This window comes from Rhinolophus ferrumequinum, chromosome 2 (assembly GCF_004115265.2).
Source record: "Rhinolophus ferrumequinum isolate MPI-CBG mRhiFer1 chromosome 2, mRhiFer1_v1.p, whole genome shotgun sequence".
NCBI classification, from domain to species: Eukaryota; Metazoa; Chordata; class Mammalia; order Chiroptera; family Rhinolophidae; genus Rhinolophus; species Rhinolophus ferrumequinum.
Window position 1 is genome coordinate 96,240,171 of NC_046285.1, and position 18,449 is coordinate 96,258,619.

General features: G+C 37.2%; 1 protein-coding gene across 9 annotated transcripts in view; it reads right to left on the reverse strand.

The window, feature by feature from the left end:
* GRIK1 (glutamate ionotropic receptor kainate type subunit 1) overlaps positions 1 to 18,449 on the reverse strand; it is a 352,370-nt gene that overhangs the window by 49,885 nt on the left and 284,036 nt on the right. For 7 of the 9 annotated variants that reach the window (XM_033087823.1, XM_033087809.1, XM_033087853.1 and 4 more), the window contains exons 8-9: positions 5,009 to 5,116; positions 2,795 to 2,839 (exon numbers count right to left, since the gene is read on the reverse strand). In XM_033087823.1, the coding sequence (XP_032943714.1) occupies positions 2,795 to 2,839; positions 5,009 to 5,116 (153 nt within the window). The remainder of the gene's footprint in view (positions 1 to 2,794; positions 2,840 to 5,008; positions 5,117 to 18,449) is intronic. The other 2 variants (XM_033087845.1, XM_033087814.1) reach the window with 1 other exon arrangement.

Below are 18,449 nucleotides of genomic sequence, written 5' to 3' on the forward strand. Positions count from 1 at the left end.
TGGTTGTCATCTAACTTTATAAAAACTGTGTAAATTGGGCTTGGCTGTACTTATAATTAAACTTTGACTTAGGCACTGGGGAGAATGGAACCCAATTTTTAATTAAGTATTGAAAAGTGGAGAAATTGGCTACTCTGTTTGTGGTCAATTCATTAAGTAATCGAATGGGTTCTTTTAACTCTTCGTTCTATACATGCCAAGTGTGTGTTTAAAGAAACTATACTATTTGAAAATGACAATGTTAAACAGCCTCACAATATCATTCTTTTTAAAAATACAAACTTGAAATTATACACAAATATACTGCAGCTTAATGTCTGGCTTTTATTTCTTTTACCAGCCCTAGTAAAAATGCAGAGGTTAGATATCATTGCTGTTGCATTTCCAATCAACTGAGTCCCAGAGTCCCATTCATTATGAATTTTCCTCCATAAGATCAGAAAAAGGAGAATGTTTTATTCCTACTATCTGTTTAGCAAAAGTTCCTTCAAATCTAGACTAAAAGAGTATCAAAATATGGTCAAGGTCAGGCTATTTCTGGAAAGTGATCTTTTAATCAGCAAAACAAAAGTGTGTGTGTGTGTGTGTGTGTGTGTTTTAAACCTAAGTAGTCAACTACTATTACCTGTTAATTGAAGTAAATGAACATCAGCAATTGAATGCATTTCTGAAGAAGCAAGGTCTCATGAGCCATGTATTAGGAGGAGGGATGGATTTAACCGGATGCCAAGACATTTAACATTTTGGTCCTGGACCGCCTCCAGGAAGTAGAACCTCAATTTTCAAAATGTATAGTAAAAACACATAACAGTAATTTACCAGTGAGAAGTGGTGGAGGGTGGATCAATTATTTGTGGGGAGAAACACTCAAAAGCTAAATTGTCTGGTCCTGCCTACTTGCACTTTGTAAACGAGCATGAGGGAGCAGCCATTTGTTACCTAGGACAAGCGTGGGGAAGCGTTTCCAGTGAGTGCCCAAGTGACATTAAGCAAACATTCTTTTTAAAAAAGGTGATGCAACAAAAGTACACTCAGAGAGTGACTAGTATTTATCTTCCAAATTGAGAGAGTGATTCACACAGACTCAAAATCTAAAAATTGCCGAGGGAAATAAAATATCTAGAAAAAATGGAAGGTTTATCTCTTTCCTGTATGATGAGCCATATGAACACCTATTTTAGCAGTGGACTTTGTGAAGATTGCTACACCACTCTTTTGGAAAGAACTTCAGGGAGGACTATTCTATACTAAAAAAAGTCAGAGTGCAGAGAAGAGCTTCTCGAACTGGACTGCGATGTGGGTGAATCTTCTTTTAAGATGGAGTCTTGTTGGGAAAGGACATGTGTTTGTTGGGTCTGAATAGGTCTCATGTGCTAGCACTTGGGCTACTGTACAATGTTGATGAGCAGTCATAACACAAATAGCACACCACAGTATATACAATTTACAACGTGGGTGATGGTGGATCAGCAGGAAGGAAGGGACACAAAGGCATAGAGGAAAAGCACAGCCAAGAAGTTGTATCTCTGGGAAGTGGGGGTGATCATTGCAGTTTAGTGACAAATAAAGGACACTCCCCACCCCTGCATATAATTTCAGAGCTTGGAATCCATCCCTTAGGATATCGGGTTTGAATTAATTCGACATCGCATAAAGTGCCTGGAGTCTCAAGCTGGATTAGGGTAACGAGATTCTTTATGGGTGCCAGGGGGGTTCATCTTTTTATTAGCAGCAAGGAAATAGTATAGGCTTCTACATGCCATTGATAGCCTGATTCATTGAAGATTAAAACAAGGTGATTAAATCTGGGGGGTTTTGTTAAACTTAAAAGGAGGACATTTTTTGAGCTCCTCTACTGAGTCGTAGTTAGCAAGAGAGAGAGACTAACTTTTTGACTACAGGAGAAACTTATACTTTCTGTGATCTAACTGATAATTCAAAAGATGAATGCAAACCTGACAAAACTGTTCAAATTGAACAACCTGAAGTAATTTAAGGTCCATCTGTCAATCAGTAGATATTTTAGCAAGTAGCTTTGAAGCGAGAGAATGAGACAATGTTTGCATATCATTGGGACATTTATCCCATCCAAACGTTTTTAATGTCTAACATTTGCTTATATAATTTGCACATTCATTGGCAACATGATACTGTAAAATATGAAATAGTGGGTGTTATAATTTATAAGCTAATCTAATTTCCCTTCCAATGTCTCTAATGTATTTGTCCTCTGGAAACTGTTGTTCTAAAACAATTTGTAAGAAAATACGACAAAGATATCACACAAAACAAAGATAGCTTACACGAAAAGGGAATTTCTGAAAAGGGCTCGTATTTTGTGGTGATGACTCTGAAGGTGATGTCCTAGCCTTCTGAGTCTTAGACTCTCTGACTAGTCTGATGGATCCAATCTATGGTTGCTTTCATGCCCCTTAGGGAAAATATTTAGTGATTTGGGAAGGAATATAAGTATACCAGTGTCTGCTTCTGTTGCAGTTACCTGCCTTCAGTTTTAACAAAGACTGATCCTGCCCGGGAGAAACAAAAATAATCTCAGGGAAAATATTTAATCCATCATTATTTCATTCATAGCTAGCCTGTTTTCAATTCACGCTTAGGTAATGTTGTGGAGAGACAGCATTCAATCACCCTGGCTCTCCCTTTACATAGAATATCGCCTCTAAACTGCAATTGGAGGGCTACTGGTCTGAAAAAACTGGAAGGAGGCAGGCTTTTTCTTTGGCATTCCCCACCCCACCCCCAGATTTCCTGCAGTTTTTGTTCGAGTACAAACCTTCTTCCACACTTTATATAAGTGTATAGACACTTCTCCAGCAGCCTTGGTTTTCAGAGGGAAAAATAAAAAGAGCACTTAATTAAAATGGAACATGGAACCCAAAAGGTAACATGATGTTTGAGTGCTCGGTATTACACTCCCCACCCACTGCTTGGAATCTTGCATCATAAATCATATAAAGCCTGAGAACAGGTGCAGTAAACAGACGAGCCAAGTACTTGGGTCCCACAGAACTTGATTTTCACTTCTTTCACACACCAAAAAAATGATTTAAAGTTCTTTTGACTATGCACGGCCATGCTGCAGAGTTCAAGGCACTTCATTATTCCTTAAGAAGACCTGCTCAAGGCATTTATAACGCAAATCAATCAATCAACCAACCAATCAGTCAGTGCACACACAGACTCCTTCTCTCTCTCTCTCTCTCTCTCTCTCTCTCTCTCTCTCTGTCTCTTTCTCTCTCACACACACATACATTATTCTTAAGTGAGAAGAAAGCATGCTTGATGACTTATTATTTGAGTATGGACTTCGAAGAAGTAGAAACTTGAGTGAAAGGGAGAAAATGGGCTGTTTCTAAAAATTTTCCTTGTGGACCCTGGAGAAGCTGACATGAAAAGGTTGGACATTTCCTCCCTTGGCTCTTAAGGGAGCTGAGTTGGCTTCCCCCATTGCCTTAAGGCCCAGTCAGCCTTCTCAGGAATTGAGCCCAAGTCACCTGAAGAAAGAAAAGTTATTGCAAACGATGAAGAGATAAGAAACAAATTGAGAAAACACTTTCATCTAATTTGATTTTGCCTTTGATGGAAAAACACCAATAGAGTGTGCATAATATTGCAATGTATAACTAGCGGTGAAACATAAAGCATAACAAAAGCTTCGTCTATTTCATCACCCATCTGAGCCCAAAAGATGTTTCCTTAACAGCTTTCCTCCCCCCGCCCATTCTGTACATTATGAGAAGTAGAGAGGGAGAGAAAGAGACAGGCACAGAGAAACAGACATTTTCTTAAAAAAAATAAGCAAATCAGAGTGGAGAAGTACTGGGAGGGGGGAGAGAAATTTTTGAAATGGGAAACCTGCATGTATAATGTGTATCTCAATGCTGTAAACTAATTATGTTTCCCAAACATTTCAACACCAGTGGTCGGTCACCTTCTATTACATTCAGCCTAATTAGTCTTTGTTTGGTTTAATTAAGCTATTTGGGGATGAGGCATAGCTGGGACCTAAAAACAAACGTGTCCCAGTTAAAAGCAACAAAACAGAAATGGAAATTTTATCTCATTTTAAAAATCAACCCAAATACTTCAGCTAAATAAGTAACTGTTCTCAAAGCCATTCTTATATTAAGCATACCTTCTTGTCCACTACACCAAAAAAAAAAAAAAAAAAAAAAAAGATTAAAGAGTTTTGATGTTCAGATGAATATTTTGGGGGTTTCAAATCTTTATTTTTTTTAAGATTCTTAAGGCCAAAATCTTCACACTAGTGTTAATTAATTCCAAATTACAGTTGTGAATACTAAAATTGGTATAATAAAATATATGGAGAAGCCAAATTCTACTATTTTTACATAACTAAATATTTTACAGTTTAATTGCTCTAAATAGCAACTAAAGTGGAACTTTAAACTTTGAGAGAGTGAGAATTACACCTAAAATAAATCCTAAATTCAGAACCCAACATTAAAATACATTTTTTGGCACATTTCCTCCTAAAATTAAGGATGCAAAATTAGACTGCTCCAGTAAGCTTTTTCTGTCCTACTTTTATTTTGTCTTTCTATCACGAATCTCAAAATAGAGTGCAATTAAAATTAATTTCTGAATAACCCTTGGATACCATTCCAAAGATAAATCATTGACATCCTCTGATTTTTTTAAGTTTAAACTCAATTTCTTAAAACCTTTGAGAAATGGGGTTAATGACACCCACCCATAGGGTTTTATATATGTACCGATATAATCATGCTTGCTATATAAACCAAGCACTATAATTGTCCATCAGCATTGCTATTAATAAACACGTATAATTTCAGAATGTAGCATGTCAACATCTATCTGCAGATCTGGGAGAGAGCTCTAGAAAACCAGGCATAAATAAACACGTTGAGCAAGTCATTTTCTTATCCCTCTACTTGTACTTGCAATTAAAATGCTTGAGCAGGGCTCTTTATTTTACTTTTAAATTTATTATCGAGGAGGTTACCTTTTCAGTTCCTTCCTCTTTGAGACTAATAATGTCCAGATCAAAATCCTTCCTCAAGCCATCGGTTTTATTGAAGGTGATACGCCCAGTCAAGCCATCCCACCGAGCCTATGGACAAAAGGAACGCGGCATTACTGTTTAATGCTGATCATAATCCTAACACCACCCAAATTGTAATTCCTCAAATTCATCACAGTATCCAATTATTCGGTTTCATCATGGGGTTATAAACCATCGCCGTGGTTCACTAACTCGATAGCAGAGCACTTCACTGTTTTATTAGTGCTCATTTATTTTGTCAGTTACAACATCTTAACATCAGTCAAATCTGTAATAGTACCAAGTAAAATGGGCAGGATGGAAGAAAGTGACTGTAAAATAGCCTGCACAGGGAGTAAACAAAGCCTGGGACGTCATCCCATATTCTGTTTGCCAAGGTCAATCCAAAACCTTTTCGAAGTACTGCCCAGGGGAAGTACCCGCTGCCCTCATTTTTTTTTTCTCTGTGAAAAGGCTATCATTCAGTGATGTATTATTGAATTTTTAGGGTGTCTTTTTAGGGTCATTCAGGCCTTCCAATGTCATCTGACCATTATATTAGTTTCCTGTGGCTGCTGTAACAAATGATCATAAACTTGGTGGTTTAAAACAACAGAAATTTGTTCTCTCACAGTTTTGGAGGCCAGAAGCAAAAGTCCAAAATCAGCATCCTTGGGCAAAATCAGTGTCAGCTGGGCCGTCTCTCTCTGGAGGCTCCAGGGAGACTCTGTTCCATTTTTTGTCTCTTCCTGCTTCTGGTGGCTGCCAGCAATCTTGTGTTGTGGCTGCATCACTCTAGTCTCTGCCTCTGTGGTCACGTGGCCTTCTCCTCTTCTTTGTAAACTCCCTCTACCTTGCTCTTATGAGGACACTTGGGATGGCGTTTAGGGCCCACAGAGATAATCCAGCATAATCTCCCCATCTCAAAAATCCTTCATTTAATCATATGTGCGAAGTCCTTTTTTACCATATAAGGTAACATTTACAGGTTTCAGGGATTAGGGCATGGATATCTTTTGAGGGAGCCACTATTCAGACTACCACATGTATCAACATCATTTTGGGAACTAAAAATCACGGTAGTCTGCTTTCGCAGAACGCACATTGGACATCTTTGGGGGTTTCAATAAATAAAAATTAATGGCCCTGGAGCCTCTTGAGCTTCAATCTTTAAGTGATTTTTGGAAACCTTGTCTGTTTTGAGTTGAGTTACAAATGAAGATACATGAGAACTCGGCCCTTTGTATACACTTAGCTGTTTTTGTTTGTTTGTTTTTTCCCCTCCTGACTTTACCAAATTCATCAGACATGGGTATGATCTGAAAAAGATCTGAAGAGTTATGTTTTATCGCACTATTTACCCATTTGGCCAAGAGATACAGCAATGCAACAGAAAGAGTCTGAGTTTATCACAGAGTTAGCTTTGAATCTCTGAAGTGTGACTTCAGGCAAATTATTTAACCTGAACCTGGATTATCTCAGATTTCAGTGTTTGATTCATGCAGGATTTTGGGGAGATTTCTGTGGCACCTAACATAATTCTTAACACACTAAAAGCCTTTAAAATTTTAGCAATGATTATTTTTACTACTACCTCTTATTTTCTTTCCCCACATTCTTAGCTCTGGAGTTTGGCTTTTATTACCTCACATGTCAGGACTCTGCAAATCAACATCAGATTCACTGTCTCAAAATGCAATTTTCACATTCATACAATTTTCCCCACCACATAAAGTACATAATGGATCCGTGCTATCTAGAGATTAGTCTAAACCTTGACTTTACATTTGAGGTTTTGATGGTTAATTTTTTTGTGTCAATTTGACTGGGTCACAGGATGCTCAGATATCTGGTTAAATATCTCCTTTGTGTATGTCTGTCTGAATCAGCAAATTTCCCTCCCCAGTAAAAGTGTACATCATCTAATCAATTGCGGGCATATATAGAACAGAAAGGCAGAGAAAGGGAAATTTTGCTCTCTGCCTGTTTGAGCTGAGACATCGGTCTTCTGTCCTTAGACTGGGACATACACCATTGACACTCCTAGTTCTCATCTTCTCTGTGACAGAAAATATCTGGGAAAATAACCCCTTAGCAATTTACAGTATAGTAAGAACAAGCACATTAATGTATTTCAATGGAGTCCCATAAATGTGAGGATAAATATTTGCACACAGTAATTGAAGAAAGTAGTATGGAGAAGAAGTACTTATCCCAACTGCAGGGAAAGAAAGAGTCAGCAATAGATTCCTGGAGAATAGAAAGCCTGAGCTCTCAAAGGATGAGAAGTTGGCCAAGCAAAGATCCACAGCCTGAGAAAGAGCATGAAATACAGAATAAATTATGTTTGTCATGGATCCACAATGCAATATAAGGAATGATGAGAAATGAGCCTGGGAAGGCAAGTAGTGGCGTTATGAATCATGCTAGTTTGCTTGATTTTGCTCTGTAGATGTTTGGAAATCATGCTAGTTTGCTTGGACTTTGCTCTATAGACATTTGGGAAACACTGGAGTATTTTAAGATTATGGGTGTCACGGAAAATATGCGTTAGGAAATGATTTCAGCAGAATTGGGGAAGATGACTTAGAGAAGGTAAAGATTGTAAGCAGGGGGTGGGGTAGTAGGTAGCTCCCATAGAACAAAATTTATGCAAACGTATTTCCATGCCCACGTGTGAACAGAGGGACAGCATGGTCCCTTCCTGTTCTAACAAATTTTCACACCATTCAATATTAATGAAAATAGTTCCATGGCAGGATGGACAGAGCTTCTTGAAGAAAGCATTGCCACTGAAATTCTTAAATAAACAATAGGTTATGATATCGACTTAATTGTCAGGAACCAACACAATTAACCCAAACTTATTTTCTGGCTACCATTCAGGTGGAATGGATGTCCTGACAGTGGTACATAATGCTGGAAGTTAAGTCAAATTAATGTCAGGAAATGATGTCCACACAGGAAGAGCCTACAACTCTTATCTAAGCCTTCTATATGGCCAAGTGAGATGTGAGTTGCTCAAGTGCTGTGATATAAGAAGAAATGCTTCTTCAGATCCCAGGGCTTGGCTTCCAGTTCACTGCCAAGGGAGATTAGAATGCCAAACACTAGCACCAGCTTTCAAAAAGAGGTGGCATATTTTTAAGGTCCGTAGTAACACCCGTTGTTACACTTGCTGAGATACAGCTAATCACATTCTCTGGACCAGGACCAAAAACAAAAATCAATAGCTAATGCAAGTAGGGAACATCGTCTTGTGTATATGTACATACACCTCCTTGGCACTTCAGTATCCTTTCCTCCCATCATATGCACAAGCTAGTCCTCCTTTCTGTACTCTGGTCATTTATTTTGCAAGTCAAGGATAGCTTCATGGATTGATGGGTTAAATGAGAGTTGTCAAATAAGCTATTCTATTAGGGTTATAGCATCTGCTGAGTGTGGAAACAATTTGTCTAAGACTTTGATTCAGTGGAAATCTCTTGTTGTGTTAGGGGTTTGGACTAAGCCAGTTTTCAGGCTCCTTCTTTGTGCTTCTAAAAATGTGCCATTCTAACCCTCCTCCTGAACTGTTTGGAAGGAAGTAGTTATCTTCGTTAAGTTCCATAGGATTTTCAGAAAGCTTTTGGCTAAAGGAAACTTTTTCTTCATGGAGGTCATGCTGTGAGTCAATTCGATACCTTGTCCGGAGTTTATGGAGCGCTCTGAAAATATACAGAATTGGTAGCATTTATCTCTTGATGTAGCACATAGCTCATAGCAGGGTCTTAAAACCCAGTTCAGAAATTCAATTTCATTTCCACTAAGTGTGTCTATTGTGTCCTTTTGTTTGGATTCTGTTGCATTGGTTTTATTCTTTAATTTAGTGTTCCAATCACTGGTGCAGAGTAATTCCCACTTTTTCTCACTTCTCCTCCCTGCTCATCCAAGTGGCAAAAACGTTCTTTTTTTCATTCTCTAACAATGCTTCCTTCCCTGCCTCAAATATCTACAAAGACTCCCTGACTGGTTCTTTATTGAATTGAAATATCTTTTGACCTTCAAAGTCAAGTTTCCCTTACTGCCACAATTATCTGTGTCTTCCTGCTTCCTGTCCCCAGGTGAACATTTCTGCATGTGTTCTTTTTCTTTTTTTGCAAACTAATTGTTGATAAACATTTATTAATCACAAATGAATTATTGATTAGGGTGAATAGACAATGACTAATTCCTGGATATGGTGAATAAGATCCATAAGGAATCCACTTGCTGGTACAAGGCTGAACCATATGTAATTTAGATAATTATATATAATTATATTAGTCATAATTATAATTTGCTTGCCTTATGTAGAAGTATTGGCACAGGAGACAATTATAGTATACTTAACTAAAAACAATACTTAAACTATTGTCTTTATTTTAGGAAATAGCTTTAATTTCTACCCTGCATTAGACCTCTTGACAGCAACTGCTTAATAACAATGAGTCAAATGGTGTGACTTTTCCTTTTCTCTTAGCAGACACATTATCTGATGGCCAAGAGACAGAAATCAAGAGATAAAAGAAGAAAAACAAAAGTTTTTATTAATATCTTGTTTATGTCCTCTTTTTCAAGATGATATTTTTTGTCCAAATAAAACATATATATATACAGAGGGTGTCAAAAAATGTATACACATTTTAAGGAAAAAACTATTAAACTTGCAGTACTCCATATATACTGATAACAAAAGATGAATATAAGTCACATTTGACTCCTGCAATTACAAGAGGTACTCAAAGTGGTTACCATCAGCGTCCAGACACTTCTGATTATGGTGAACTACTGCTTGAGCAACGTTGACCAATGTGTCCACTTGCATACATTTTTTTGGCACCCCCGGTATTTACATATATATATATTATATATGTATATATACTATACAATATATTGTACGTATATTGTATATATATTATATGTTGAGGAAGTAAGTACCTAGCACTTAACCCTAGCCTCTAATAATAGTCAACTTTTACCTTCATTTAGTTAAAATGATTGCTTGTATTTATATTTTTTCCTAAAGGGGACTTAAATATTTAAAAGAACATATAGCTCATTCCTAGAATTCACCTGACACGGGCATTCTCATTTGCCATAGGCTATACATTTTTTCCTATTGAAGGACAGAATTTTTTTTTGAGAGTAAGAAAGAATGTGCTTTTCTGAGTTTCTAGCGTTTCTTCATTTATGTATTCATATCTATGCTTTCTTGTAAGAATTTTATAAATAGAAGTTTCATGGCAAACCCAAAGGTTAGCTTCCTTGGGTATTAGAACAAGGGGAGAGGGGGCATCGTGTTTAAATGATTGTTCTATGTGTTATGCAAACTTATCAAAACTTGAAAATAAAGGAAACATATTTAAAAGACTGCATGGCCTTTCTTTGTCATTGTGGCCGTTGTCTAGCAGGCTCATGTAAGGATGATTTGATCCTCTAGGGAAATGTATCTAATAATTTAATTTATTGCTCTATAAAATGTAAATCTGTAAGATATAAATGATCTCTATCTAATAGAAAAGATAACCCCCAAATTATAATTGTATTGCCCTGTCATTCATTAATAAGTTTGGATTTTTCTGGTGGCCTCTAGAACCATTGTTTCTCCAGATCTCCTTGGGACAATGCCATCTTGCCTGTTCCCTCAGAGTTACATACATTTTCGATACTTGCTTACTTTTTGTCCATGTTAAAGTCACATTTATAACTATTTTAAAATTGTACTCTGACTGGGCGATGGTCCTACCAAGATTCCTAAGTAGATTCACCTGCCAGAGCCAACTTTATGGGTCATTCAAGCTCAGAAACATCTTTTAAAATGTTTTTTGCCAATCCTGGAGCAAATCCCAAGCAGTAATAGAATTCACCTTTGCTGACTCTCTGTTTCTGTTGTTTTTTTCTTTCCATTTCTTTTCTTCTAATGCTGTGTTTTGATTCTGATTTTCACTCAAGTCAGGCAATCTGAAAATACCTTGCCTACCTCATAGTTTGAACTATTTCTTTCCCCAAACTGGGTGCAGAGACCGGTAGATTCATGTCTGAGTTCAGCCCATTTTTCCATCTCTACGGCACAGTCAGGTGAGCACTTTGTGTCTCAGCTGCTCCTGGTTTGGGCCATGACCAGCTCTAGGGACTGGTTGGCATTTGAATGCTAGTCTAGTCTCCAAAACATTGTCAGGCAAGTACGCTGTGTTTATGTGAATCTGAATCGCACACGTTGCTCCTGATGGCATCAATGATTAGCAATCTGACATTTTGCTCTGATTATGTTGTGATCTGTCAGGTAGATGAAGATAACGTAATTCTCTGTCTGTAGAGTGAGAGATAACTGAAAATCTGGTTTGCTAGACTTTTCCTTTGTGTCTCAGGTCCACGGGTAAGGGGAAGTACCCTTTGAATTCAGTCCTCATAGCTTTTGTATTCCATGTTTACTTTCAGCCCATGGCTAAGGTAATGGAACTGCGGCTGCAATCCTCAGTGATGGTGTCCTCCTAATGCCTGGAAACGAGAAAAGCCTCTCCACCTCATTTTGTGAGTGTGAGATTTTATTCCTCCCTCCCGAAAATATTATAGATTAGATGATAAAACCTTACAAATGAAAGAACCTTTGTTTTTATTGGTTTACATATTTGATTGCTTATATTAATATTCCCAGGATTCTCATTATATAAACAGACACTTTAATATATTTTATGTGCTACCTTAAAAAAAAAAAACAAAAACAAAACTCATAGAAATTGTTAGTTTAGAAGCATTTTTAAGTAAAAACCCAAGTTCATCTAACCAAAGTGCATATTTAACCACATTTAATTGATTTCTTAAAATTAGCTAAAAGACCATTACATTGTCCTTTCTCTACTTTTATCAGTATGAATTATAGTTCAAGTGCACAGGCTTTTTACAGATTTGCTTTTTGTATCCTAACAAAGAGGCTCAGTAATTTGAATTTTCTAAACTTTTTATGCTGGTTGACTTAAGAGATAAGCTAGCATTGACACATAATGATTAAAATAAAGAAGATGTAAAATTATGTATATAATTATATTGAATTAGAATTCTGACCAAATTTTATATCAATGATAATTATGCTTTTTGATGTATCAGTTTGAACATAATTCCCAATTTCCTTATGAAGTTTAAGACCTTGAACTAATGTTAAATCAAGTTATTTGATGAATAATTTTGGGATATTTGGATAGTTTCTCAATAAGAGATAATGTTGACTCACTGGTGACCGTATAAGTAAAAGTATGTGTGTGTGTCTATGTATCTTATTATTTTTATATATTGTAGAGAAGCTCTAACTTTTGTTCATGCTAATTAACATGTTTATTTTTGCTACTTTTATTTTGTTCAAAGCATATATGTCGTTCTGGGGGGCTGTGTTATTCATTCTCATGTGTACAACGTAATGGGCTATATTATTGTTTATAAGGTAATGACAGAATACATACCAAATTATAAAAAAAAGTATACAGGATGAAAAAAACATGAGTATGCATTGTTTAGAAGGTTTGAGGGAATGAATTTTGTGTACTTTGGAGTATAACATCTGCACATGATGAGTCTGAATAAAAGCAAAGAAATGTGTCAGAAATTTGCCAAAGTTTGCTCAGTTTTGATGGGTTTATTAATAAGAGATGTATGTTAAGTTTTGTGAATCCTTTTATGTCAAATTCTATATGAATGTTAAAGTTTTATTTTCTCTCTTTTAAAATGACAATTGTTCTTGGAGTATTTAGTCTGCTCTTAACAAGAAGACATAAAGGTTTATAATTTACCTTCTATATAATCAGATCAGATACACTTCCCTTCTCAGCATCAATATGTGGTTTCAGCTTTATTCTCATGTTTGTCTGAAGGTTTTGCTGTAACCCATAGGCAGTCAACTGGGCCTTTGTCTAAGAATGGCAGTCTCAAAGCCTCATGGGGCTTTAGTCTTACCTACCGGCACTTTAAGAGGTAGAGTCATTGGTACAGGCTATGGAGCTAAAAGCGACATCACTTCGACAACTGTGATTACACGAGAGCAATAATCAGGACTTCCAGGACTCTTTCTAGTAGATAGAAGACCTTGTGAAAGCAGAGTGTTGACCCAACATCCAGATGGGTAAGACTTAAGTAGGATTAAACAAATGGTAGAGGGAAATATAATTGTGGTTATGTGGATTTGAGCATTGCTGCCGTGGTTTTAACTGTTCTATTAAGGGAGTGAAAATATACTTTCTGTATCTTTAATCATCAATGTAGTAGCCTATCAATGACACATTCTTATATAGCAACTTATTCGCCCTGACCCTTTAGAATCCAGTAACAACTCACAGGTTTTTATAGCAAAGTGGCTATTTGCATAAGATAACAAAAAATTGTCTTCTGATTTTATCAGGATGTGGTTGGATAAACTGGTTTTGTAAATAAAGTCATACCAAGATCGCCGTATCTGAGAACAAATCTCATTTAATCAGGTGTATTAAATCCACTGCAAAAAACAATTGTCCTTCATGTGTAGAACCAAGGTTCAGAAAGCCCTCTCAGGGCACTGGTCTGTTATTTGTTCTATTGTTTTCAGAATCCTAGACTTATAAGTGGCAAGGAATGTCATTTCCTGGTAGGTCAGGATGTGGGTCACCTCAAATAGAAATTCACCAAAATGTATAGGTACTAAAAGACTACTGTGCAGATGAGTTTCTTGGCTCTAGCTTCTTACCCACGTGTGATAGGGTGAATAATGCCCTGCTACCCCTAAATGTCCTTGTCCTAATCCCCAGAACCTTGAATGTGGCAAAAGGGACTTTGTAGAAACGATCAAGTCAAGGATCTTAAAATGGGGAGCTCATACCCAATGATCAGGGTACGCCCAATATAATCATAAGGAGCTTTATAAGAGGGACCCAGGAGAAGTCAGGCAAACAAAAGCAGAGGGCCAGAGAGAAAGAGATTGAAAGATGCTGCATTGATGGCTTTGAAGATGTAAGAAAGGGTCCACAAGGCAAGGATAACAGGAGGCCTCTAGAAGCTAGAAAAGGCAAGGAAACTGATTTTCCCCTAGAATCTCCAGAAGGAACCAACCCTGCCCTACCCTGATTTTAGCCCATTGAGACCTGTGTACCGTGTTTCCCCGAAAACAAGACCTAACCGGAAAACAAGCCCTAGCATGCTTTTTCAGGATGACATCCCCTGAACATAAGCCCTAACGTGTCATTTGGAGCAAAAATTAATATAAGACCCGGTCTTATTTTGGTGGAAACACGGTAGGACTTCTGAACTCAGAATCATAAGAGGATACATTTGTGTTGTTTTAAACCACTAAGTTTGTGGTAAATCATTTAAGCAGCAAAAGAAACTAATACACCAATAAGAGCCACACGAATATTTCTGGAACAAGAAAGGCTTTTGAAAATTCAATCAGAGATTCATTTTGGAATTTCTATATAGAAGTTAATTTTCTGGCCTTGGTAGCTGCTTAAAACAGTAGCTCTGAATTTGCAGGACCCCTCAGAAAAGGCTTATGGGGTTAATTAGCCCCTCTTACTGCACCCACGTAAATTAATTAGGTCCAAACACAATGACACCAGACTTTTTGTAATATAAATAACATTTGGAGATTATTTATGATATAAGAGAGCACTTATGAGCAAATTATCTAAAATTTGGAAATAAAAAACATGACTGCATATCCTTTCAAGGATATATGGGATCATTGTCTTACAGGCCCACCCAATGATGATTTAATTCTCCAGGGGATTACTCTATTATGTTTTATTATTTTCTATTGTTTAGAGTCAAGATTATGAAATTCTATGTTAACTTGTAAATTTTTGTCTGATAGAGATGCAAATAATTCATGTCTGGTACAAAAGATAACCTCAAAGGTTATGGTTTTATTGCTCTGAGGGGTGATAATCAGTTTTGTCTCTAACTCAGTATATTTATTTCAGTTTAGCCTTTCTTGGTGGACTATATAATCACGGTTCCTCTAATCCTTCTTTGAACAAGTTTTACTGTTTTGCTGGTTCCATCGTTAGGAAGTTAAGTGTGTTTTTGGCACATACTTACTTTACATTTGCATGAGAGTCCTGTTGCTAACTTTACAAAATTACATGAGCTATATTGACAAATGTCAGTGGTATGCATCTCACTTGATGCCTACAGCAGGCGCATAAGATAAGTAGGGTTGTCCCTATTTTAATGAAGGGAAGTAGTATCCCGCAGCCAGTAAGATGCACTGGAGGAATTCAGAGCCAGGTCTGCCTCATATTCTTTGCCCTTGACCACAACGGCATTCTCATGGATAAGGTCATGAGAAAGACAATGAAGTGGTGTGGGCTAATTGCTCCCATTTTAAATCCTCATACTGGACTTTGCATGGGTCATGAGGAGAGGACATCTCAAGCTAAGAAATTAAAAAAAAAAAAGATAAAGAAAAATATTAATCAGCATTAAAATCCTGACTTCTCACTAACTCAGTGACATGTTTGAAGCCTGAGTTGCCCAAATTGACCCAACTTGTATCTGCTGCTGGGTTCAGTTAGAAAGATAAAAACCTCTGTCCTAGCTTCCAGTATCCTATTTCCCAGTTTCTGTGCGTCATCTAGCACAGAGCAGTCTCTCCGGAAAGTCAAAATCACATGGCTGGGAAGTGCTGTCATCATGAGTAAAAACAAAAGAAACCACCAGCTTTTCTGTGCAGTTTCTACCATTTGGGGTCCTATTCTAATGGCCATCAGGGTTCAGAGCAACGGGAATGTCTAGAAAGTGTGTGAAGTCTTCTCATTTTGCTAGTTTGGTTAAATGCTTCTAATTTTCTTGCTTTCACTGAACTTCACAGCCCTTCAGAAACCCATTCTACTCGTTGACCAGTGGATTAATGGGTCCCAGGATGGCCCTATGTTCTCAGATTTCCATTTTGGATTTACTTGTGTGTGACTGTTCGTTGACTTTTTACCATAAACGTTGGTGACTTTTACTGATATTAAACTTAACTGTTAGATGGTGGGGCATGTTTTAAAGTCCTTTGTCTCCAGTCACAACGAGTCTTCTCCCTTGAAACCTTCTTCCTGGATGTCCTTCTCTTCAGTACACTATTTTTCTCATTTTTCATCAAGCTAAAAATACTTCTTTTTCTGTTATTCTCAGATATCAATGATGCCTTGACTTTTACAAGGCATATCACATGGCAACATGTGACAGAACCAATTTGTGGTTCAGAAAGCTGTATGGAAAATATGAAGTTTTCAAATAAAACTGGAGGATTTAATAAAATCATAAGTCAATGTGCTTTTATGGGCCTAATCAAAAAAAATCACATATTGCACTTAAAAATTAAAAAAAAACTATTGCTAATAGGCACTTCATTAGTTTTCACAAACAAATTTTAGTCATAAACCTTGCATTGTAAACAAGATGCCTTTCGACAACACAGTTAAATTTTAATTGTTACCCAGTTTTAACATGCGAGCATGGTGTATTAGGAAGAATTTGATTTTAGAATCAGATGATATGGATTTGAATCTTGGCTCTGTCTTTGATTAGCTGGGGAACTCGGGGCAAGTTACTTAACTTCTCCAAGTTCCCTTTGCAAAAATTCATACTAGCTTCACCTAGTTGTAAAGACTTAAAAAAGACAATGCTTCAAAGCATCCAACAGAGTACCATCAGAGGGAAGCTCAATGAAAATGCAGCTCCTTTATTATCTTGACCTAGTTAAGAATTGCTTACCTCTCCTCACAGACCCATGACTACTCATAGACCATTGTGCAATGAACTTTGCTCCATCTCAGAGCCTTCCTTTGTGCAGCTTGTCAGAGAAAAAACAACTTTCTTCCTACCTTATGAATTATATTAATGCAGTGGCTCTCAAATTTTCTTGAGCACAAAAATCACTGGGAAACTTGTTTGAGGTAGGAGCAAGGGATATGCTTTTATCTCCAAGTACTCCATTTGGTTGGATGAAAATGGTCCTCACCCTATACTTTTAGGCTCATGAATTAGGGTTCAAAGCTTATCAAGGCCATCGACCCTAAAATCCCCATGTTTGCTGAACAATCCAATGATTGTTAGCAGCTCTTAAGTATGGACACTGATTCCAGTTCTGAAGGAGTTTACACTCTGATGATTAAGGTGTCTATCTATCATCTATCTATCTGGAATATATAATTAAAAAGTAAATGCGTGGCACTGATAAAATTTTTATAGAACTGGGACAAACAAGCTGTGGCTGGTATGGATAGTACAGTTTTTAGGAGAAAATGGAGATTGAACTAGTCACCGAAGAGAAACAGGACTGGAAAAACTGCAAACTTAATTCACTCAGTATAGTATTGAGCTAGTAAAACACTGTCGTCATGTGATTAGCCATACACTGATTGGATCTCATACACCTAGATGGTAGGAAATCTCTAGATAAAATACAGACCCCTATGGGAGAATGCTTTTTGGTTTATTGTAGGCAAAGGGGATCCACTGAGTCTTTTCAAAAGCTTTGTTTGCCCTGAAAAAATAGATTTCCTCCCAAAGATCTTGGTTGCTAAAAGTCTTATATTCGATGCTGCAACTTTAAAAGATGCAAAACAGACATAATTTAATGAGAAATTATTTTGAAATGACATGAGCCCTTCTCTGTTAAACCTTCCAATGTCAGAGACTTTTATAGTTCTACCTGAATCACAATATGGCAGCCTTATTTGGCCCAGCCCCAGTCCCCTATAACTTTGGATTCCCTGCAAATAGCAAGACCTCTGATTCTGGGAATATCACTTCATCTCACAGGGCTTCCATGTCTTCTTCTATATAGGAAGATGTTGAAAGGAAGCCTCTCTGAGAGTCCACCATTCTGTTTCTTCCTCCCTCTGGTTTGGAAATTTGCCCCAATTCCCAGCATGTGCTTATACAAGCATCTGTTGCCTCAGCGCACAGCCCATCCTGGACCTATTTGAAAACTCACATTGCACTTTTGAAAGTTAAACCAGAAAAATGACCAGTCTAAGGAGAAACATTCAACTTAATGAATCCATCAGATGTGATGCTTAGAAATCCTTCTAACATGGAACCAAGTCCTCTCTTTTGCTCTCTCCTCGCCCTACTGCATTCAGCTCCAGGAAGCTTGCTGAACTCATTTCTTGAGACACATAACTACTCTTGTCCATCAGGCAAATAAACTTAGCTTTTTTAAAGACTTTTTTTTTAATTTGAGTTCTAGAGGTCTTTAATTATTTTTTGGCAGGTTCGTGTGCTTTATTTCTCAAGTGCTCATCTACCTACAACTCCTTCACTGACCCTTTTGCAGCTGTGCCCAGCAGAGAACAAAGAAGGGAATGGGACATGCTTAAAGTAATATCATGATATTTGGGCAGAAACAGTGAGTCAGCCCTTTAGTTTTGTT